General features: G+C 45.9%; 1 protein-coding gene across 1 annotated transcript in view; it reads left to right on the forward strand.

Moving 5' to 3' along the window:
• The first annotated feature begins 606 nt into the window (after positions 1-606).
• Positions 607-24,879, forward strand: part of PITPNM3 (PITPNM family member 3) — a 385,265-nt gene continuing 360,992 nt past the window's right edge. The window contains exon 1 of the mRNA XM_075014126.1: positions 607-779. Coding sequence (XP_074870227.1) covers positions 607-779 — 173 coding nt within the window. The remainder of the gene's footprint in view (positions 780-24,879) is intronic.

Below are 24,879 nucleotides of genomic sequence, written 5' to 3' on the forward strand. Positions count from 1 at the left end.
CTATCCATTGGAGAAGCATTGTGTTCCAATTACTATAATGTTGAAAACTATTGCAAGCTGATGCTTCTTATAATGTTCTGAGATGCCTTTCCTTGTCTCACATGCAGTCTCATCTCTTTTGGAGACCAAAGGCTGTTTTTTAACAAATTCATTAACTTCAGGGTGTGAGGCGCGCGCGCGCGCACACACACACACACACACACACACACACACAAAACCTTAAATATTCTAAATGTGAAGTATTAAATCAGGCTTTCATTTTGATGGCATCCTTCACATTCTCTCCCTTGTTAGTTGGAGAGAGGTTTTAAAAGGGACAAAGCCCCTGTCTGACAGTTTCTTAGCTGGTATTAACTGTCCCAGGGGGGCAAAAAGAGTAGACATTAGAGGTGGGTTGGAGCTATCATTAAAGTCTGATCCCAGTTCCTAGGAGTACTGGTACAAGGGGAGAGAGAAGAATAGCAAAGATAGAAAATGCAGCTTCTGTTTCTGGTGTTGACTTTCACTTGCAATCATAGACACCAATTTCTTCCCCATCCAGTGGGTGCTTGATTTCCCATCACCACCCTCACTCTGTCTCTTCCCTCTCCTTTCCCTGAGTATGTCATGTCCCTAGCTGTTCCACAGCATGCAGGTGGCACGGAGAGTGTGGGGGAGTTGATCAGCGGGGCTGCCGCTGGCCAGGAGCAGCTGGAGGGACAGGCGGAGAACGACAGCCTTGCATTCCAGGCGGTGGTGGTGGTGGTGAGGTTCTTTGGGTTCCTCTCACTCTGGACTAGGTCAGGGCATCTCTCAGGAGAAAGTAAGCTGGGGTCCCAGCATAAGGGTGGTGATTGCTCCAATAGCCAAGTTTTTTTTTTCTGAAGTCTTTCTTGAAAAGCCCACCAAGAAATAGCACTCAGAATAACCCAAATCTCATTACTTTGTCCCCCAATTAAGCCTAGTTTCCAACACACCAGTTTTAGTTTACTGATTCCACGCTTTTGTTTTCTTGTTTACCAAGTAAACTCTTAACACAGTCCCTGGGTTATACCAGGAGGGCACTTTGATTTGGACAGATTCAGTCTTTCTGCCTCCCTTTCAAACATTTTCTCACCAACATGTATTGTCCTAGGTTATGATGACATCTTCTAAACTTTTGCATACGTTTTGCAATTGAACTCATAACTCTCGTAAAATTGTAGGCCAGATTATCACAAGAGGAACCTAGTAGAGCAGGGGTCAGCAACCCCCAGCACGCATGCCAAGAGCATTTACCGGACCACGAGAGGTCAGTGTTGTCTAGGAGTATTACCAACACTTCCACTGCTTACTGAGCTCTTTTTTTGAAGGGGTAAATTACATCTAAATAACAGCACAGAACACTGAGAGCCAGGCCTGGTGGCTGAAAACAAACTTTATGGGACCATGGGAAACGTGGCCACACCCATGATAAGTGGTCACCAGCTAACTAAAATCATGCTGGATTACAGAATTTGCTGGACGAGAGAGTTCTGGATTAGAGAGGTTCCACCTGTAGTAGTAGTAATTAATATCTTAAACACAAACTTTCGGTTGTCTCAGATCAGATGTGGCAGTGGAGGGAATGGGTGGTTAAAATCCTCAGTTTAGCTACATCTGTGAAATCACAAGTCAACCTGGGACCGAATGCTTGGCAAACTATTGAGCCCACTGTAATTTTTAAGCTGTGAAATAGGCTGAGTTGATGAAATGCAAGTAGAAACAGAGAATCTTGATTAAATTTAGTCAAGCAGTACTAGGATATCTAGAAATTCTTGACTTTTTTTATGTCTCTGTTTGACATAGCCAGAAATATAAAGGCATATTTTCTTCCAGGGTGAATTAATTTACTTTTCAGTTTGCATTATTTAAGAAGCTATTTTATATTGTGATTTTTAAAGTCTCATTCCTGAGTTCAGCTTTTACAGTATTAGGGGGAAAATACCACCAGAGCTGAGTCCCACAAAACCCAAGGGTAATAAGATCCGATAAGGCACAGACCCCCACCCCTCATCACTCCCAAAAAGGAAACTGAGGTGTCCACAGACAAATCTAAGGGAAGAAGAAGCTTATCAATGCAGGCAGATGTTGTGCAGACTTCGTATTCACTGTTTGCTATTTATAGCAAGGAACAATTTTAAGCTAAGCAGCAAATTTATGGAACACAATGCAAATAACCTTTTTTTCCTCCTGGTCATTGGCAATTCTGCAAAATTGTGTGGCTGTGCAGGGGGATCATTTTGGGTCAACCCCAAACCAATGTTCTCCTGAAATTTGGTGCTGTACTATCAGTGTCAGGTACTTTCACCTGCTGGCTTTATTTAAAACAAACAAAAAAAACAGCAAAGAAAGGAAATCTTATAAAAAGAGGACAAAACTGAGAGATGGGATGGTAGGGATGGGGTGATGATCGGGGTTCACTCTATTTTTTTCCATCCATCCGTTGAATACATTTTGTTGCATGTATCAAGGCTTGTATAGATGTGCACCACAAGTAGAAACACATGCTGCTGGTCAGGGGGTGGCTGTGGGTGCTCTGTTAATCAGCTGGGTAGCATGTGAATCTCTCCTGGGCAGCCGCTCGAGTGCTCTGATTACAGGGAACCCTGGTACTTACCCTCTTGCCCCTGATAGCCCTTGACTGGATTACATCTTCCAGGTGACATCACCATCTCTCCGTTAGGGGAGGATAGGCAATGCATCATGGGAGTCCTTCGCTCTGGGGCAAATGCTCTGCTGGAGAGCCCAGTCCAGAGAGGTGAATGGGAACGGATGCAGATGAAGTACAACTGTTGGTGGCATCAAACTGGCTTTCACAAGATCATCATCATCATCATCATCATCATCAACCACCCTTGGCTCAGTGACCATTGGTGTCTAATGCCTCCTTTACTATTTCTTTCCATCTTCCCTGTCTGGTGCGAAGTGGCTTAGTTTCTGTGAACTAGCTCTACACCAATCTACTATATCACCTACCCATTCTGTGTGGGGTCTGCCTCTCCCATCCGAACTGTCCATTATGCCGAATACCTGGGTCTTGATTTTTCATTTGTCGTTCATTCTGCAGATATGCCCAAACAGCTGTAACTTGCATTGTATAACCACCTGCAGTAAGTTCTCCTTCAGTTGTATCTTCCTATACAATTCCTCTCTGACCTTCTGCAGCCATCCTAGTCTTGGGATCTTTCTATAACAACTCCTCTTGAATGCCAATATCCTTCTCTTCGAATCTTTTCTTATCACGGGAGTCTCACATCCATACAACATGCTGCTGAATACATGTTTTCAAGACACTCAGCTTTGTTCTTTATGCTAATCGCTTTGCTTTTCTAGATCTTATCTACCGCTTTCAAACTCGCTCTCGCTTTCGCTAGTCTAGTCGCTATGTCCTTCTGACAGTCTAGATCATACGTTATATTTTGGTGTTAGCTATTTGAATTTGAGTTTGGGAGGGTGCTACAAAAAGTTGTTTTTTCTACAGAAAAGTGGCTCCGCTGTGTATGGCTGTGGTGAGGGGCATACCCAGAGATGGAGGGGGATGTAGTATTAGCTGGCATATTTTCTTGGTTCTTTGCATTTCAGTGCAACTGTATTTTCACACAGCTCCTGGCTGGGCCCTTTTGATGCTGCTGAAATAATCAATGTGACAAGAAGTTTGCTGCGTGAGGTGACTGGATTATAAATCTTAGTTTTGTGGCTCGGCGAGTATTTTGCACGCACATGTTTTTGGCAGGGATCCTATTTGCGGGCAGGGGAAGATTAAGAAGCGGGGCAGGAGGGGGCCCTGGGACAACACAGGGACAAACCCCCTCGGCCAACATGTTAAAATTTTAATGCAACATCATTATTTATGCTTTGCAATCTATTCATGCTTATCATCACTCATGATGCAGAATAAAATTACGCTTCAATTCATTTTAAGGTAAGAACGACATGACATGTTTCTGTGGTTCCATTAAAGTGAATGGTTTAAACAAAATGGAGTTATGGAGCCCTAGGGGCTCTGGAGAAACTGCCCCTTTCACCCTTATGTTAATCCGTCTCTGTTTATAGGCACCTCTATTCAAATGTCTCTACAAATTCAAGCAAACTGTGTAAATAGTTATTCCTGACTAATGCTAGTAACTGATTCAAACAGCGTATTGTCCTAGCTTTGGAGAACACAGGATTCCAAATGGTCTGAGTAGCAAGAGCTAAAGCAAACCGTTTGGACACAGAAATGTACTCACCTGAGGCCAACATTAGCAAAGCAGTTCAGCACACACTAAACTGCTATCCCGAGGGATGTTTTCTTGAACTGAAGTTTAGATACACAAGATGCAAAGTCCAGCATCCTTCAGTCAACTCCCTGTTCCAAAAGATGAAGATTTAATCCTTAAGTCTTTATAATGGTGACTTTCTCACTGGAATTATCACAACAGCTACCAAGAAACATCACTGAAAATATTCAGTGAACCACATTTAGTCTTATCATAGATACAGGGCTTTATTTTGATTTTTAGTTCTCTTCCCAGGTTATGAAGCACCTTAAAGCAACAACAAGTATAATAAAAGCCAAGTCTGTTTGTTGTGGACTATGTATTGTATGCTACTCTCTTGTTACATAATATCATGCAGTCAAACCTCTCTAGTCTGACACCTTTGGGACCTGACTGGTGCCAAACCACAAAATGTGCTGGACTGCAGGAGGTCAATATTGTCAAGCAGCGTTACCAATGCTTCCATTGCTTACTGGGCTCTTAGAAGACATTTAGGAGTAAATTACAGCTAAATACCATCACAGAACACTGAGAGCCAGGACTGGTGGCTGGGAACAAACTTTATGGGACTTTGGGGAAACTTGGCCACACCCATGATAAGTGGACATCCAGCTAACTAAAGTCATGCTGGACCATGGATGTTGCCGGACTGGAGAGGTTCAGTGTCTAACTGAACTGGGGTGACAGCTGTTTGAAACGGGAATAATTTTATTTCCCAGTGATGTCTAGAGGAAAAAAATGTCATAATCAAAAGAGGTGTTCGAGTGAAAAAGGACTTCTGCTTCTGAGTGGGCATCAGATACAAAAGGAAAAATTCTCTCTCTCATTTTGCGACAAGTGAAATGTAACAGACTAGAGACTTACTAAACCCAGTGAATAAACTTTCCCATAATTTTCTTTTTATCAAGCAGTGCACTTGCAAATTATATGTGTTAAAAAGAAACCTCCAACATTTGCAAGCAGTGACCGCACGGTGGGATGTGAAATCAGAGGAAGCTGATTGCTTCATTTCACTTAAAATCAGACCTGAGTCTCATTTCCACCTCTCTAGCAGCCTCAAACTACCATTATGTTATATTTCCACCCATTGGTAGTCCCCTGTTTGCACTTCCAGGACAATAGCAAGAGCTGTTAGGATCTATGAGAAGATCTATTGTAGATAACGTGTGGCTTCCAGAGCGCGCGCGCGCACACGCACACACACACACACACAATCGTACAGGTTGCACATCACTGGTCTGGCACCTGACTGATCCCAAATTAGAGAATTTGATGGACCAGAATTTGAGTGACTATGTGCCTCCAAAGCATCTGGCACGTAAGTGACTTAAAAACATAAGAAGAAACTATCAGGAAGTGGGGAAACACAGTTTCTTTTTTCAATCATGCATTGCAAGTGGAAATGAAAGTGAAAGATGGACAGGGACAGGCCCAATGAGATGTTAATGCGGCAGCCTTAGCTACCGACAGCTATGTCTTTCCACTCCTTCTGCAGCACAGACAGTTTTGAAATGTCTTCACACCTGGGACCCGCCCCCCACCAGCACCAGCCATGTAATTATCCTGTCTCCTTTGTGCAGAAACCAACCCGAGTGAGCGCTCCCTGTGTCTTTACGTTGTGGGGCTTTAAGTCAAGTGTTTTGGCTCGCTGAGAAATAGAATAGGGAAGATACCCTACTAGAGCAGCCCAGAGGTGGCCAACCCCTGGCTCTTTGTGCATTTAAGTACCGTTCCTGCTTGGGAGCTGCGTGCTGGGAGTGCTGACTGCTGCACTGTGCATGCGCCCCAGCGCTTGGCAGGGAAATTGCGTGGCGGTAGCTTTGGTGAGGTGCCAGCATCCAGTTTGAGTGAGTGACTGGGGGTGCCTGGTTCTGGGGGCTGGGGAGGGCATTGAGTCACATTCTATCTATCCATATAGATTTATATGGATAGATAAAAATAAATATCTAACACATGGCTCCTTGTACTCTATTCCTGGCTCTTAGTCCCTAACTGGTTGGCCACCCTGATCAATCTCCCGACTGGTTCCCTTTTATTATAGACGTTGACCCTTTTGTATAGGAGGCAAAGCAGTTTAATTTACGCACAGATACTGTTTGGAATCCAGAAGCAGGGCTCTGAGTGTATTTTCTCTTTCCTGTGTATGAGGAGTAATGCTTTCTACCTCTCTGTTGTATATTTCTTTTCTTGTTCCCTGTCTTCACGCTGCCTCAGTCTCTTGCGACCTTTCCCGGCCTTTTCCGAGATGGAACCAAGCTACACGTGCCACCCCTAAATTAGAGGCTGACGTCATGCTGAAACTTGGCCTGCTTAGAACTGCAGTCTGCTCAATTGCGTCAATAGCGGCTTATTGGCATTCTCTTCTGTGCGTCCCCCTGATCAATATGCACCATGTGTCCCCTCCGCAAGTATTTTTATCTTCCAAGTTTTAGCAGAATTATGCATCCCCATCGTGGATGTTTTTTATACCCTCTGCTTTTTAAAATACCAGTTGCATTGAGGCTGGACGGCTCAGAAACAAAGGCTGCTGATGAATAATTTTTAATTGGCTCTTCTGTTGCCAGCTACAGGACAAAATTTCATTGGCAAAAAAGAGTGCACAGAGGGGCACCGCAGCTGTTCTCCTCTTCCTCCTGTGTGGAAAAAGTGTTTTTGTTTTGTGTGCCTGTGTGTGTATGTAGGTGTGTTGTTTTTTTTTTTAAAAGCATGTTGCCCAAATTTATTTAGGATTTATTAAAGCTGTCCCTTTGTTATCCTGAAACTTCTGTGTAGCCACATAAGCCTGCTTTGACATACTGCTTGTTGAACTAGCAGATAGCTTCAGATCCAGGTTTGATCTTGCTTAATGATCACATCATTTCATATCAGTCCTTGCCACTGCAAAATGTTTACAAGAATTGGCTCTTGTTGAAAAGATGAATCACCAGACTGACCAGCTTGTTTTGTGGGTAGGGTTTAGGAAACTAAGCCACAGGTCCTGCGGGGGGTGGGGGTGGGGGGATCATACGCTCTGGGAATGTATCACAGTTTGTCACATGTTCCTATTTAGGGCCAATTTATTTTCAGAAGAGCTCAGCCCCAGAAACTGGGGACAGATTTTAAAATGCCTGCTGCGGCACCTTAACAAATGGCCATCAGCATCCCTATGAGAACTACCGAGTGCTGAAGACTTCTAAGGCTGGCCCTTGACTTTTTGGTTTTTTAAACTGGTCCTGTGCATACAGCTGAATCCTTGGAAGTGAGACAGCATTGATTCTAAGGGTTTTAACACCAGGGAAGAATTTGGTGCCATGAGGTAATTTTTTAATTGTGGGGTTTTTTTGGGGGGGGAGTTGTTTGAGAATTCTTTCCTAGTCAATATATTCAAAGAAAAGAGAAGTAGTAGAGACATAATTCTCAAGTGCCCACAAAATATACTTGTTCTGAAAACTTCTAATTGCTGTCCTGCATCAAACTGATAGGCTAAAAATCCTGGGATTTTGGTGGCAAAGGATAACTGAGGCCAACCCTGTTGTTGTAACTTGAATTCTCTTTGAGGCCCTGGTCAGGGTTCCCTGTAAGCTGAGTGCTTGGGTGGCTGCCCAGGAGAGATTCAGCTGGGCAGCATCTCATTAACAGAGTGCCCACAGCTGCCTAGAGCTAGCAGCAAGTGTTTCTATGGTGGTGCACATCTTCTCATGCCTTGGTGCACAGAACTAAATTTATTGTGCACATGGATGGAAATAATTATGGGGAACACTGGCCCTCGTAGAACATCCTATGGCTTTGTTCTTTTTGGAGTTGCAATTTGCTTTTTCTGGAGGGCTGTAAAACTCTGTTAGAGGTCAGATTTTTGCTCCATGGACCCAGTGGAGCATTGTAAAATCCAGCCATTGCCTCTGGGCTGAAGCTACGTATCCCATTACCTGGTTTGCTTTCCTCTAAAAGCAGCCTCTTTTGTATCTCTTTCTATATCATCACTTCTTGGAGGTAGTCCCAATTCCTGACTCCTTGCTCCTATCCATTGTTAAGGAATTCCCTTACTCACCCTTCTCGTTTTATTTTCCCCTTTCCCAGTCATGTAAATCAGTTTGGTCAAGTCCTGAGTATAACCTTCCCTGCTATCACACCCTTCCTCTTCTGCTTGGTACATGCATGTCCCATTTTCCTGGCAAACCAACCCCCAACCTTAGTTTAAGGTATGATAAAAGGAACCTGCCTACCAAATTTGGTGGTCCTTCTTCCTACCATATCGGATGAGTTCTTGAACAGAGAGAGACACATTTCTCTCTCTGGTCTAGGTGTCGCTACATGAGGCAGTGAACCACACCCACTAGGTGTGTGGATTATAAAAGCAAAGGTCAATCTTCTGGAGTTTGATTTTGCCATGTGTGTTAAGACATGACAAAATCGATCTCTCTGGGCTTGGCTGTTTGACCCTGGTCCTGCATGCTGTTGCGTGGAGTAAGGGGTGTCGGCACGAGCCCGAGGAGCCCCAGACTACACAGGGTGAGAAAGTCAGTCATTTCTGATCGTTCAATTCTAAAGGCGTAGCTAGAACTGCACGTCAGAAATTGACTTTGTACCTAGTGTAGATCTAGCCTCAGAGTAAAAGCTTTTAGAGGCAGGACCTACCTTGTGATGGGTGCATTTACGCAGCAGCTAGGTGATATAATTCTCTGTGTAGGAAGATGTCAGTGTGGTGACTGTGTCTGAGCTAGCACTTAAAAGTAGCAGTAATGACTGCAGTGTTTTTGGGTAGGTCAACCAATGCAACCCTGCCTGACCTGTCTGCCAGTCAGCCTCACCAACCCATGTTGCTATAGCCAGATGGTGGTTGTTTTTAGGAGCTAGTACAAGCAGAGTTAGTGTTTGTCTACCTGAACTAGGAGTTACACCTTTAAATGCCTGCTGGTGTATCCTATTTGTTTGTCCCTGATCTCACCAGGTGCCTCTATCCTGTAGACACAATAAATACTGGTAGTGATATTTAGTTCAGCATGGTATATGGAGTTTAGTTCTGATTATAATGTTACCTACATTCATAAAACTCAGTTGCCTTTTATTTTCCTTTCTGTCTTATTTCTTCCTTGGTGCAAGTCCATAAGACGTAAATTAAAGTGACACTAAGTAGACTCTCGTTTTCATTGGGTGAATTTTCATAGGTTGGCAGCTGATAGAAAATCCAAAGCAATGGGACCTAATTCAACTTGATGCAACAATTCCTCACGCTTAAGTGTCTGTTTGGAAAATTGCCATCAGCCCTGTGATGTGTTGGAAAAGATTTTCACCCAGCATTGTAAAATTGCCAGGGTACACCTTGGTCTTTGGGATGCATTGCAAGCCATTTGCAAGATGTGTACTTTACTTTAAACCACATTGTTAGATCTAATTCAAACTGTATTGAACTGCAAACCCTATCAGCTAGGGAGTCGGTTTATTTTGAAGGCTGTGGCTTAACTGCAGAAAAACAATTGGCTATGTGGCAGGGTAAATATTAGGCTGCTTTTGTTGTGGATAACAGCCTCAAGAGGAAAAGTCTGGTCAATAAAAAACAAAACAAAGCGTTTGCATTAAAACATGGCTTTTAAGATCACTGAAGATAATGTACAACATGGTAAGGAAGGCGGAGCAAGGAGGGCGCTTGCTCCGGGTGCAGCATAACTGGGGGGGCACAGCTCTGATCAGTCGCAAGGGTTCTCCCTGCGTCTCTTCGGATTGTTTGTGTTGGTCCTTTCCCTGGCCTGGGTGAGCAGTTTCCAAGAACTAAGGAGATGACCCCTATTCTCATGCTGCAGGGCTCTGCCTCCTGCTCAGGGAGAGGACAGGGGCTGGGCTTCCTGGTCCCTTGCTGCAGATGCCTCTATGCCCTCCAGGCCAGCCCCAACCTTTTAGTAGTTTTATGCCTGCTCTTACAGGGGAAATAAGATCTCTGGAGTCGTCTTCAAGCTCATTGTTTTATGAGGAGATTGCTCCAGTAAAGGCACAGAAAGTAACTTTATAATAAGTACTACAGTAAACCCTTTTATATCCAGCATTCTATCATCTGGAACTCTCAAATAACCGGCGTTTTAACCATAAGTAAATTTTAGTTACATTTGCCATAAGTACAGTATAGTGAAAGTAAATACAGCACCTGCAGTATGAGTTTACAGTGTACAATGCTACTGTTGTTGGTAAATAAAGTACTGTGCATATATTTTGTTTTTCTTAATATCAAATCTTGTTTTTCTTACTACTATGCATTGCTAGGTATACCTCTCTGTTATCCAGAATATTTGAATATCTAGCAACTTCCTGGTTCTGGGGCTGTCAGATATGAAAAAGTTTACTTTACAGTGATTTTTGTCATTTTATTATGTTTCTTTCTTTATATTATTGTTTAAGTATCCCATTTTATTTCTTGATTGTTATTTTTAATGATCTTTGTAAAATGTGTTCCTAATGTTATTGAAAATAGATTTTTGTTATTGCTATGCTAATTAATATTTGTGTTTGATTTTTTTTCTTGAAGTAAAGATAAATAAAAATTAGTAAACTAGAGACACTTTTAATTTGGAGGAGAGGGGATGCATAAATAATATTATTAACCCAGGAGCAAAAATACCTGGTTGTAGCTTTTATCATTTGCCTTCCTTGTATAGAAGAAATGGGAGAAGGAACTTGTCTACAGCTTATTTCAAATGGTGATTAGTTGGTCTTAAAGGCCAGCATTTAAACCAGACATCGGCAACCCCCGGCACAGCTGCCAAGAGTGATGCACAAGCCAATTTTCATTGGCATGTGAGGCGCGAGCTCAGCCCCACCCCTCCTACCCCATGCAGCCAGGAATTTGCTCAAAGCCAGGCTGCCTGTGGGTTAACAAAAGACCAGCTAATGCCATCAACCACCATCTAAACAGTAAAGCTCTGTGTCTTCATTTATATATCAATGAAGCTGTTGTAAGTAGGACTATTAGGCTACGTCTACACGTGCACCCAACTTCGAAATAGCTTATTTCGATGTTGCGACATCGAAATAGGCTATTTCGATGAATAACGTCTACACGTCCTCCAGGGCTGGCAACGTCGATGTTCAACTTCGACGTTGCTCAGCCCAACATCGAAATAGACACAGCGAGGGAACGTCTACACGCCAAAGTAGCACACATCGAAATAAGGGAGCCAGGCACAGCTGCAGACAGGGTCACGGGGCGGACTCAACAGCAAGTCGCTCCCTTAAAGGGCCCCTCCCAGACACACTTTCATTAAACAGTGCAAGATACACAAAGCCAACAACTAGTCGCTCCCTTAAAGGGCCCCTCCCAGACACACTTTCATTAAACAGTGCAAGATACACAAAGCCAACAACTAGTTGCAGACCCTGTATATGCAGCACGGACCCCGCAAGGGCTGGAGAGAGAGTATCTCTCAACCCCCCAGCTGATGGCCGCCATGGAGGACCCCGCTATTTCGATGTTGCGGGACGCGGATCGTCTACACGTCCCTACTTCGATGTTGAACGTCGAAGTAGGGCGCTATTCCCATCCGCTCATGGGGTTAGCGACTTCGACGTCTCGCCGCCTAACGTCGATTTCAACTTCGAAATAGCGCCCAACACGTGTAGACGTGACGGGCGCTATTTCGAAGTTACTGCCGCTACTTCGAAGTAGCGTGCACGTGTAGACGCAGCCTTAGTGACTTTAAAAAGTATGACCTGTACTCGGACCATACATCGAGGTCAAAAGGTTAAATTTTGGCTCTCTACCTCGGAAAGGTTGCTGACCTCTGGTTTGAAACATGGCAACGCTCTAACTTTGGGGATTAAAATAGCAGCAAAGACCATCATCCCTTGAGCCGAAGATGATGATTCCTCTGTTTATTATTTATTCACTGTTTTTGTGTCTTAAGAAGCGCTTGTATCTTCCGTGGTTCCTCCCAGTCTCCCCCCTCTGTCACTTTAAGGAACCTTCCCCCACACGAATGTACAAGTAACCGTGTTGAGACTCTAAGGGGCTGACAAACCTGTTCAGGTGTGATTTACTGGCCAGGCTTTGCAGACCTCCATGAAATTCAAATAAGCATCCCAGCTGAACCCCTAAACCACTCGCTTGCTGGTGTCTTGTTCACCTTCACCTCTGGCATGCTGGTTGGACGTGATAATGCAATGCCTTGGAAAATAGCCCATGTCTTTTCTGTTCACCGCCTTGTAGCGATTCTTGTAAATCCTGTGTTCATTCAAATTTTCTGTGATTTAAACTTTCAGGGTAAAGTTGTAAGTCCGTAGAGGTATAAAATGATTGATTGTGAGGAAAGGAAACTGATTTAGTAAGAGAGTCCCTAATCTTATTACTTTGTAGATTTAAAAGAAAAAAAAAACCTTAATGTGACTAGGTTGAAGCTGATTGCATTATAAATTCCATCAAAGAAGTGCTCACTTTTGCAATTTAAACCCTTTATGATGCTGACTCATCTCTGTGCCTTAGCCAGTTTGCCACTGGGGATGCCTGTGCATGTGGAGTCTAAGGCTATTTTTGTCCTTCCGTGGAAAAGAGAGTTCAGATGACCATTGCAGTCACGGTTTGATGGACCGTACTTAGAGGTTTCTGAAAGACGTACGACCAGGACTTAGAAGCTGAATCTAAAAGCTCTGGATCAGAAGGACGACTGACTCGATTGGGCTGTCAGTGGAGTTGAATTCAGGGGCTGGAGCCAAAGGAGCAATTCCAATAGGTGCTGCCTGTAGTATGTGAACTGGGGGGTGGGTGAGGGGGTGCAATGGGACAAAGACCTAGCTGTCCTGAATAGGATTCACATAAGCTTAAAAGCATAGCAAACCTGGTTTCCCACATGATGTTGTGTCCAGGATGAATATGTTCCAGCCTTCTTCCAGGTCATTTCTCTTTTGCTTCCCTGTTGCATCTTGCAGATTGTGAGCACCCTGGTGCAGGGACCACCATCTTTGTTGCTTGTCTTTGCAAAATGGGGCTTGACTGGTGTTTCCTATGGGCTGTATGTAATAATCATACAGCAATCATAGAGCTGGACGAGACCTCCAACGCCACCGAGCCCCACTGCCAGCTAAAAGCAGGAGCGAGTCCAACTAAATCATCCCAGCCAGGGCTTTGTCAAGATGAGACTTAAATCTTAGCCTGTTAGAATAGTCTTAGTCTTGATTGATTATTTTATCTTTCCTCATATGAGCTCCTGCTTTCCAAAGGGCCCATTTTAAACTGTCAGTGGCTTTTTAAAAAAACATGCTCTTATCTCTCTCTCTGTATGACTCATATATATTTGTGTGGGTATGTGTGAAGGAAGGGGTACACCATAGTGAAGGTAGATTCTGTCTCCAGTAAAATTATTAGCTTGTGGGTTTTCAAAGCTTTACTGGAGATGCAGGGATAAAAACTGGCTTAGATCAGGACTAATACTTAGAAATGTTTTTAATTTCCATTATCTTCACAGACCCCGCCCCCCACGAAAAACAATCTTTCTTTCTCTCTCATGGATCTCAAGTAGTATTACATTAGTAGCCAGTGTGTGTTTTTTGTTTTTTTTGTTTTGTTTTTTTTTATGCCAGTACTGAGTACTGGCACCTTGGGGAGGGGGTGGGGTTGGGGAGCCGGCTGACCTGAGTACTGGCTCCTTTTATTTTTTACAAAAAAAGCATTGCAAGTAGCATTTTCATGAATTATAATGTTACAGTATAATAAGGTCTGATAACCCCATGCATTTACATAGAGCTTCTAATTAATATACATTAAAGTGCCCATCTTACCCCAGTTGGGTTGTGGAGAAGTAAAGTGACTTGTCTTGGCTCCTACGGCAAGGAGGTGGTGGCAGAGTTAGGAACAGAAGTCCGGTGTTCTGTCACTCAGACTGCTGCTTCATCAGAATGAAGCATATATTCAGAATAATATCCATCTTTATAAATGATCCCCATAAGACTGGGCCTGAGCCAGAGCCACAGACCTGCCCTCGTTCAAGTTATGATGGTAATGGAAATTTGGAACAGATCCAGTCCTAATATTTAGATTCCAAACTCTTGGGACAGAGTCAATCTGCGCCATGCCTGGCATGAGAAGACCTAGGTCTTTTTGGGTCTCTGTGCACCAGCGCAGTGGTTTTCAACCGGTGTGCTGCTACACACTGGTATGCCATGAAAGCTATCCAAGTGTGCTGTGAAATTTTGTCAATTTCCCCTTGCTCTGGCCCTTTGCAGTGGGGTGGGGGGGGGGTTGGAAATTGATAACCCTGCCCTAGCTGGGGCTCAAGCAGCAAGGTTGCCTGAGTCCCAGATGGCACGGAGTTTAATTCCCTGCCCCCATTCTCTCTCCTGTGGTGGTTCTTTAACATGAATTTATTTAATCCTTGTTTAGCTTGTTGTATGCACTATGTTGCAAACTTCTCTAGTAAGACTGTAACCTTAGTAAATCTAACTAAATGTGATGTTTATGAGCGTTTGCTTCAGCTGAAAAAAGTGGGTGTGCCGTAGAGTTGTTTATATCGTTGAACCACTGCACAAATATAATTAGCAGGATTACCTATTAGAATAACAAAAGGAAATATTGTGGCTCTTTCAAGCAGAGAGAGTTTATTTTGTTTTATCTGAGAATGGCCACACTGGGCCAGACCAATGGTCCATTAAGCCCAGTGACCTGTCTTCCAAAAAGGACAGTGCCAGATAGTTCAGAGGGAATGAATGGAACAGGTTCTCTTCGGGAGATCCATTCTTTGTCATCCACTCTCAGCTTCTGGCTAACAGAGGGTAGGGATGCTCAGAGCATGGGGTTGCTCAGTCACCTTCCCAAATCCACTCAGTACTGGTGGGTGGATGCATCCAGTCCCAGGAACTTGTTGGTCTTTAATGCATCATTTGGCATGGGCCTTCTCTTTCTCTCCCTGTTTCTAATCTAGTCAGTGTATTTCCTGAGTGTTGGTAATATCTTTGCTCTGATGTGCCACAGAGCAGCTGCCTAAGGTCACACAATGAGTCAGAGGCAGCCTTAGGGATGGCATGCTTGTCTACTGACTCCAGCCCAGTTCCCCAATCTATTGTGCGACACCACCTCCTGAAGAACGCATGCATCCTGTGCAGGGTTCCCTCTAATTCTTTTCTATCCACAGGCAGAATAAATTTTGTGATGGGCACTGCCAGTAAAAGCATACACAGCTGGCTAAGTACAGCTGGGGGTGTTCTGCTAACTAGCTGGATGGCACCTAAGTCTCTCCTGGGCAGCTGCCCAAGCACACAGTTTTCAGGGAATACTGATCCTGCTCAAAATGCGATCTAAGAATTTAGCGTTGAAATGGCTCCACTCTTTAAAACCAACGAGTCCAAGGAAATGTTAACTTTAGAACTGACTCCTTGTGGCCCACATGGCCTGTGCTCCTGTTGCTAAACTAAGCACTGGGTGGGGTTGGGAGCTAGAATCCAAGCTTTAGCATCCCTGACTGCCTGTTTGCTGCACTTGGTCAAAGCCTTGTTTCCCCAAACAAATGTAGGCCTGGCTTGACTGATGATGTGAAAGTTGATTTATATGGGGACAGGGTCTGTCCCCCTTGATTTTAAGTTTTCTGCTGCTTACAGTTCTCCTTTTGATACCACCTAATCCAATCCTGTAGCCCAGGGATCAGCAACCTTTCCCAAGCGAAGCGCTGAAATTTGACCTTTTGACCTCTAGGTATGGTCCGAGTGCCAGTGATACTTAAAATCCATGAATAGTCCCACTTACAACAGTTCATTAATAAATGAATTAAGTACTGATGGCTTTAATTATTTCACGCTGTGGTGGGCACTGGACTATGATCCATTCCTTTTGCATGCACAAATCATGCCTTAAGACTTAATGCTTAGGTTGTGGCAATCTGGCTCATTTGCAGACACAAATGATAATTTAGAGCTTGTGATTTGGCTTTGCTATATTAGTAGTCTACAGGCCTGCTTCTTTGGCCACCAGGGGTCGCTGTGGTGGGCATTGGGAACTATGGGAATCAGAGGAAGCCAGCAACCTGCTCTGCCCTGCCACCATCTCCTAGTCAAGTTGTTCTGCTACAGCACATTGGTGAGAAGTGGTGTGCCCTTGCCTCAGCTTGTTCTGCTCCTCTGAATGGTGCAAAGCTCGGAGAAGCAGGCTGGGGCCAAGGGGCTCCGTTTTCTGCTGCCCTGGTGAAGCCACCAGGTTTCAGCCTGGCCTATATCATAGCGGGATGGCTGGACTCACCTCTCTGTCGTCCATTTGTTTTACAATTCTGAATACCTTTTAAGATGAGACGTCTCAAAGGATCTGAAGGGATTTTAAATTAATCCTCTAAGCGGCTTGGAAAAAATCCCCACCTATACATTTTCTTTGCAATTGTCCCTAAGGAGGCTCCAGACCAAAGGGCATTTCAAACTTTTAATATGCTGGATCAGCTGAGCTATTCCATCTTGCTCAGGGTGTATTGGGGGTGTGGTGCATGTATATGAAGAGCACGCGGCTTTATAAGACCTTTTGCAAACGGTAGATTCAGGTGTCTGAACGCTGAGGTGCATGAGGAAATAAATGCAAGTGGCTTAAGTGAAATCTGCAGCCTCTCTCTGCAAAGCAGCGCTAACTGGGGGCAGTTATGCACTCCCAGGTTTGAGAAATCCCTGAGTGAAAACTGTGGGTAATAGAATGTTTTGGGAAGCTCTGAGCAGCTTAGTTGGTGCGCACAGAATGCAAGGGAGGAGGGGGCTTGTCATGCTACAATAATCAACTTGGATATAGAATGATGATGGCGCGTTTCCTGCTGCTGTGCCACCTTGCCCTTGCCCATATTCAGGACTAGTGTAGCACTGGGGCACAAGTCTCCGTCTTAATCCTCTCAAGCTCTGTAAATGTGCCGTGCTCATCCAGGCCAATTTTAAGCATAACCGAGTAAGGTGACTATCCATCCCATTTTTCCTGGGACTGTCCCTTATTTAAGCTGGCTCACAGGCCTCCCAACTTTCTTAAGAAAATAATTGTCCCATATTTTCAGGGGTCCTGTTCCCTAGCAGCCAGTGTCTTGAGGTAGCAGCCCCCACTGCCAGGGAGCTCCTCTGTTGGGCGCCTGCCCCATACCCTGGCACCCCACAGAGGCAGCCCCCACTGCCAATGAGCTGTGTCATGGGGCGGCCTCTTCATGTCTTTGGGCCCTCCTGCCTAGAGGTTGTGGAGCCTCTATCCTCCACTCCCCCTCATCAGGAGGCTGCCGAGCCCCCATCCCTGGTGCCTCACCGTGGGGCAGCCGCCCCCATCGCTGAGGAGCCCTGCCATGGGACAGCAGCCCCCCATCCCTGGAGGCCAGTGTCCCATGTTTGCATAGGGCAGTGTGGTCACCCTATATCTGAGCATTCTGTGATCCACACTCGCTCGCTTTTTGTTCTTGGTTCCCCCCCCCCAAAGCACTTTCACTTGTTGCTCTGAAGAGTTTTCCCCTCATGCCCTGCCCCCTCCCCCACATTCTGCCCTTACTCATGAATCTTCTTCTGTTCTGACAACCCAGCCACCATGCGCCTTCGCTGGGCTAAGCTGAGATTTGCTTTGGGTGGCAACTGGAGTATGTGAAGGGCAAATCCTTTCGGCATCTTTGAGAACATCCACCGTAGAGTACGACGCATTTTCCAAGTTGCTTACTTTTTTTTCTTTCACAAGTGTTTTGGTGGCCCCAGCTGTGGCAGCTACAGGGTGGTTTGGGAGGGCCAGCCTGGGCCCCAGGCTTTGTGGGGGCCCTGCAGCAAATGCCTCAACTGTCCTGCGGACCACGAGTCGGTCCCCCATGTTAGCTGCGGGGTTGGGGAATTATGGGGTGGCCTGATGTGGAGGGACAGCCGGGGTCACCGTGATGGGCATTGGGAGCCATGGGAAGCAGAGCCTGTTTTGCCCTGCCACCATCTACAGCTCAGTGCTGGAAAGTGGTGCACCTGGCCCCAGCTTGTGCTGCTCCCTGAGTGGTGCAGGGCTTGGGGGAGGAGGCTGGGGTCCAGGCTCTGCTTTCTGCAGCTGCAGTGAAGCAGAATGATCTGGCTGGGGCACGGGCGGGGGAGTGGAGCAGACTGCTGGGTCACTTCAGCTCCCACCACTGCGGTGAGTGCTTTGGGGCCTCACCTCTTCTGCTGCCTTTTGCGCCATCCTCCCGGTTATTCTGTGGCTCGCATTGCTGAGGAGGTCTTAGGGCAAGGGGTGCAATGGGGCTGAGGCCTGTGGCAGGGGGGTTGTCCTGGGCCCTGCACCACCATAGACATGACCCCATATGCAGCACTAATGAAACCTTTCTTGAAATCTCTAGTCGCAGGGTATAACAATATAGTCACAAACTGCTCTTTCCATCCCTTCCTTCGTACCAAGGCCTGCCCTGGCCTCTCCTCACACATTCCTGTCAGGAGTGAAGGTGCGGCTGCTACTGGCGCTCAACAATGCGGGGAGAGAGGGAATGGGCTTTCTGTCGGTGAAGGCAGCAGGTTTTCACGGTGGAACCACTGCACCTTTGCTTCAGCTCATGATGCATGTGGGATGAAGCTGCAACACTTGCTCCTTCCTTGGGTTCCAGTTTGGCCTAGTGCAGAAGGACAGGTAGAGGCTGAGGCTAGCCCATGGGCCGTAGATTTTTCTCTTGACCTGCCTGGGTCATGGTCTCTTCATTAACGGGCACTGAATATGCCTCACATTTAAACCACCTGCTCCCCTCTGGGTGGATGTGTGAGTCTTTCTGTGAACCCCAGCAATTTTTCAAAAATATACCACACTAGGTCATGGTAAAGGCCTAATTGTTTGTGTGCGTGTTTTAGTTTTGCAGAGGCTCTTGCATCTGCCTGTCCAGGCCCTTAATTCCGCTTCTTAGCTTGCGGGGATGCTAGTGCCTAGCTCTAGAAGGAAGACGCTGCATTAAGTGTGTTGACTTCAGCTCGCCTATTTGTGTAGCTGAAGTGGATCGATTGGCACCACGTAGGGGAGACAAGGGTTTAGTAGTTGCTCTTTGTTCTTCCCACGACATGTGGCATAACTCTGAGAAGTGACTCCTTTCAAATTTTTTGATGTAATGACTTTCACATTCCATTTTGGGTGAGCCAAAAGGGTTTCATTCTTATAGGCCACCTTGATGAAGAACTGAGGGTACATCTATACAACTTGGTGGATTGACCCAGCCAGGGTTGATGATCCCGGAGTTTGATTTAACATCTCTAGTGTGGATACATGAAATTGAACTATCAGGGGTCAATAGTCGACCCCTATCCTCCTCAGTGTCACCAGGAGTAAGGGAGGCGAACAGAAGAAACTCTTCCGTCAACCTCCCACAGTGAGGATGGCCAAGTAAGTTGATCCAGCTAACACAATTTCAGCTATGGCAGTTGTGATCTATGATTCTCTTTAAGGTCTAGTGTAGGTCTGACCTCAGTGGGAGCTCAAAGAAGCCAACAATGTAATCTGCATTCTGAATGGCTGGACTCTTGTTACATCCCCATAGCTTAAGCAGTAAGTCCAAGCTTTGACAGATTTCTAGACAAATCTGTAAGAGCAGTGCCTTTTTCCTTTGCCAATGAGCCTTGAGAATGGAAGGCACGTATGTACATGTTCCCTGAGCATTCCATCACTTTGATGCCTTCTGGGATGCGTTGGGCATGTCCATTTATTCGTCTCGGCTTCCAGGCCCTGAGATTTCCAGCTTGTGTTCTTATTGGAGACAGTTAAAATCACACTGTGACACTTTTTTTTCCCTTTATTTGACTCACATTTGTAAGTTTTGCAAGTATTGCTTAAGGATGAGATTCCTCAAAGCTGATGAGGGGATTTATATTCCCTATTCCCATATAATGAGACTTGGGTATTCATCTCTCTTGGCTGGCTTTGACAACCTACATGGAAGATGCTACTTTTCCAGCTATCTGTCTGCACAGTCCATGTACCAGCCTCCCCCTGTCATGTATTTCCAGGGTGCAGCTTTTAAACTGCATCATCAGAAAATAATGTCCTGTCTCCTCTTGCAGTCTGAAAATGACTTGAGTCTCTTTCTGATCCAGGATGAATAACAAGTATTAAAACTAGAAGGAGCAGCTGGACAGCCCATGGTGAGAAACTGGGTTAATTAGCCTTCGCAGTAGTTTAGAGTTTTGTTTTTGTCATCTGGGACCCAGCGAAGGGACGGGCATGGCTCTGTCCCCAGGTTTTAAGCCCTGTGATCATTGCAAACACCCTATGCCCATCAGCAATCCAACTTGGCACCCAGTACCATGGCATCGGTGCATAGCATCCCACTGGTGCCATTGATGAGTCAGCGCCAATCTCCACAAAGTCCTGGCCAAGAAGCCGAAGAAGGCTGCTGGGGTTGGTCTCCTACTTCTCACAAGGGGAAAGACCGGACTGGGGTTGAGCTAAGACCTCTGTTGTGCAGCTCATCTGCCCATTTGGGAAGTTGGTCCTCCACTCATGTTAAATGGAGCAGCCCGTTCCTTTCTTTGTCTGGAAGTCCAGACACTAAAGTGGGCCTCTATCAGCTGTGGGTGTTGTCTATGCCCAAAGTGAATCAGGCTGTGCAGGAAATCCTGATGCTGCCAGTGCCACTCACTGGCACTTCGCTCACCCTGGTGGTGCCCCAGCCCTCAGAATGAGTCTGCCTGGGGACCTCTCCATGTGCCTTCGCCCCAGCAGCACCACTCCTCACTGGGAGGTATTTTCTGGCGTTGGTCACCCGCTAGATGCTGCCATCCCTCAAACCTGGGGAGGCAGTTGCAGCAAAGCCCTTTTTGGTCTCCAGACACTGAGTGCTGTCAGTGGGAATTGAGGCAGCCCTCGCTGGTACCTCACACACATCCATAGAGCTACACATCTCCCAGCAAGAGCATCGGGACTGATCCACCAAGCTGAGTCACTGTTACAGATCCTGAGAATGTGTGGCTGACGGTAGCTGTGGGCCCTGTTGTAAGCCCCCATAGAGGGTGCTCCCATATCTGGGGAGATCCTGATGGCAGCTGGCAATGACACCTCAAAGTCCCGCTCCTTAGCCTGGTACTGGTCTCAGAGTGCAAGGCTTGGATCTGCTGAGCACCATCAATCACCGAGGTCCCCAGGGAGGTGCACATCCCAGTCAGACCTCACAACCACAGACACCACCAGTTGTGAAGTTGCCACTCAGTCTCTGGATATGCGTGCACTACGGAGCAGGGTTTGGTACTGGCAGTGCAGCCTCCCAGACCGACAGTGCCATCTACTGAAGCACTGAGGCCTGCCTTTTGGCCCCAGACCCAATGGCCAGCTGCATAGTATCTAGGGACTGCTTGGGGGTTCACTTAGCCCTCCCAACCAGCCTACTTGGTGGTTGGAACACTGGAGAGGCCAGTGACCTTGAGAACCCAACCCCTTCTGGTGCTTGATGCCTCAGAGCAAAAGACCCCTAAGTCCATGTGGCCGAAGGGGGTCAACCTGCTGGACCACCTGTGGGTACCAAGGAAGTGTACTGGTGGTCTCCTCATTGCCTGGCAAAGTTATTGCTGGGGCCCCTCCCACTGTTCCTGAGATGGCGCCAAGCTGCACCAGGAACTTCTAAAGAGGGTCACATCCAACCTCGGCCTGCAGGCAGAGGAACTGGAGGTGCAGGTGGACTTCCTGTTTGACATCCTCCTCTCCACAGCCCCTGCTAGGGTGTCCCTTCCTTCTCCTTCAGGAAGGAGTGTCAGAAGTAACTACCACCTTGTGACAAATCCACTCCTCAACTCCAAGTGAGCAGGGTGAAGGTATTTTGTCCTAACAAAAGGTGATGAATACCTCCTATTCTCACCCTGCCCGAAATTCCTGGTGGTCAAGGATTTTAACCACAGGGAACATCTGGGACAACCCGGAGCTACCCACCAAAATAAAGATTCCAACAGGCTGGACTTGCATGGATGAAAACTTTATTCTTTGTATAGCCTATAGCTGAGGGTGACCATCCAGCAGGTGTTCTTGGGCAGCTATTATTTTAATATATGGCAGCCTTTGGTTAAGTTTGAGAGTGCCTTCCTGAAGGGCTCTCGTAAAGAGTTCTGGGTCACCCTTCACACGGGCACGCCTGCAGCCAGAGAAGCTCTCCAAGTGGCATTGGACACCACAGATACCATAGCTCATACGATGATATCCACCGTCTCCATAGATGTGCTGAGAACCCAAATACTTAATATAGAATGGACATGCAGTGAGCTACCTGGTTGCTCCTCCCTAGGCTATCCACTGAAGCTCTGCAATGGATCTGGAACCTCCCCTTTGATGGCCACGCCTTGTTTTGCAGAGCAGACAGACCATAAATTACAAGGGCTGAAAGACTCCTGTATCACCCTGAAAATTTTGGAGCTCTCGGTGCTGGGCCCAGCATGTAAGCAGATCAAGGCACAACCACTCGAAGAAGAAAAGACAGTGACCTGTTTCTGTAAAGGGAGTTCTTGTGGTGCTCATCTCGTGGCCTGTCCTACTTCCCCACTGTTGAAGTTTTCTGGCAAGAAGGAAATGTGGGTAGAGTGCATCATGTGGGTGCCACTTCAGAGGGCGCCAGAGCTTCCGACATTGGTGTATGTGGTGAGTGTGTGTGCACGTGCATGCGCGCGCGCGCACACACACACACACACACCTCCATATAGAATGGATCTCAGCAACACATCTTGAACGCCAGTCACAGAAGAGGTAACTGTCTTTTTCTTCCTGAGTTCCCCATCTGCAAAATGGAGTTGTTAATACTCCCTCCCTCCTTTTGTCTGCTGTACTCGTTTGGTGTCTGAGCCAGAGCCCACAGAAGTCCATGGTAAAACTCCCATTGTTTTCCCTGCGCTTTGGCTGAGATTACTAAACTATATGGTCTTTGGGGCAGGGATTGTCTGTACGTATCCTTATCGTGCTTAGCACAAAGGGGTCCTGATCTCAGCTGGGGTTAGAGTAGAAACAGTGATGATGGAGGAATACAAGCACAGTAGGACTGGAGGAGTTTTGCAGCTCTGAATCAGCTGGGTATCCAAACCCCCATTTTTATACAAGCTTAAATACTGTCCAAAGCATCCTTTTGAAACTGGAGTTTACATGCAGGCACTTTATAGGCCTATACCAACAGCAGTTGGAATGGATGGCGGTGAAACTTACATTAGAGCATAAGCAGTTCAGTTACTGGTGACATGAAAGGTTATGTGCTCAGAAAACTATTCTCTCTGCTGCCTTAAAAAGACTATAATTAGGTGCCCTTCATGTGTAAGTTACTGTTTACTTCAGCTTGTGCTGTCCATCTGTGGGGGTGAAGGCCCAACAAAATTGGTCTAATTTCTTGTGTTTAATTTGGGAAAAGAGATCCATTTGAAATGAGTCATAAAGAAACACTGAAATCATCACCTTTTAAGAGGGTTGCTTCACAATTTTCCCTGAGCTCTGGAAGATGCGTCTGAACTAAAATGCCACGTATTGGATTCCACGATGACAGAACATTACACGAGTCCTTTTAAAGACAAAAAGGAAAACTTTAAGGTTTTAAAGAATAAGTTTCAGAAAACACGGCTGTCTCTTATGAACAGTTTGTTTTGGCTACTCCAGAATTATTGGTCATTGATCTTACATAAGAACGGTCATACTAAGTTAGACTAATGGTCCAGGTGAGTGCCCGATGCTTCAGAGGGAATGACCAGAGCACGGCGTTTGTTGAGAGATCCACCCTCTCTCATCCACTCCCATTGTCACTCAGAGGCTTAAGGACATCCAGAACTGGTGGAGCGCCATATTCTGGGTAGTGCTGGGTTGTGTGTGTGTGTGTGTGTGTGTGTGTGTGTGTGTGTGGCACTGAGGGTGTGTCCTTCTGGGAGTGCAGTGCTGCCCCCCAACTTTGTCCAGGGGCTCTGCAAGTTTGTCAGCATGCCTGGGTGCACCAATCCATGGCTTTCCCCATGCTGTGCCCCCACCCCACCCCAAAAGCTTGCTACCCTATCAAGGAACACTTTTTTTTAGGTTGGTTTGACATGATTTGTTCTTGGCAAATCCATGCTGACTGTTCCTTATCACCTTATCTTCTAAGTGTTTGCAAATTGACAACTATCCACAATGGCTCAGAGATTTTTCTTAAGTGGCAACAGCTAATTTAGAAGCCATCGTTTTGTGTGGATAGTTGGGGTTATGTTTTCCAATGTGCACTACTTTGCATTTACGATCACTGAATTTCGTCTTCCATTTTGTTGCCCAATTTAATGACATCTCTTTGTAACTCTTCAGTTAGCTTTGGACTTTACTTTCTTGAATAGTTGTGTACCATCTGCAGCTTTGCCACCTCACTGTTTAATACTTCTTCCATATCATTTACAAATATATCCAGCAAGTCGATTTTGTCCGGACAGACCACTGCACTCTTATGGAGCCCCACTGACTTCATGAGCTAACCTTTGGTTTCCCAAATTCCCAGGGACTCTAGCTTAACCCATTATAGAGGGAGGTTTGAACTGTGAACTTCCAACTCAGGCTTTGGTTTAGACTCCTCTCCAGAGGAACTTGAGTTGCTTTTTGGCTATCTGTGCCCTGGGGCTGTGTCTGTAAGCAGCGTAGAACTTCCCCGGTAACTTTTGTATGTAATCTTGAAATTGAAGTTATGCAGCTTCTTCTTTCAATCACAAATGCTTGGGCAAACCAATCGAAGGTCAGAGGTTGGTTTGGTGTCCATTTGCTGGG

Source organism: Carettochelys insculpta, chromosome 19 (genome assembly GCF_033958435.1).
Source record: "Carettochelys insculpta isolate YL-2023 chromosome 19, ASM3395843v1, whole genome shotgun sequence".
Classification (NCBI taxonomy): domain Eukaryota; kingdom Metazoa; phylum Chordata; order Testudines; family Carettochelyidae; genus Carettochelys; species Carettochelys insculpta.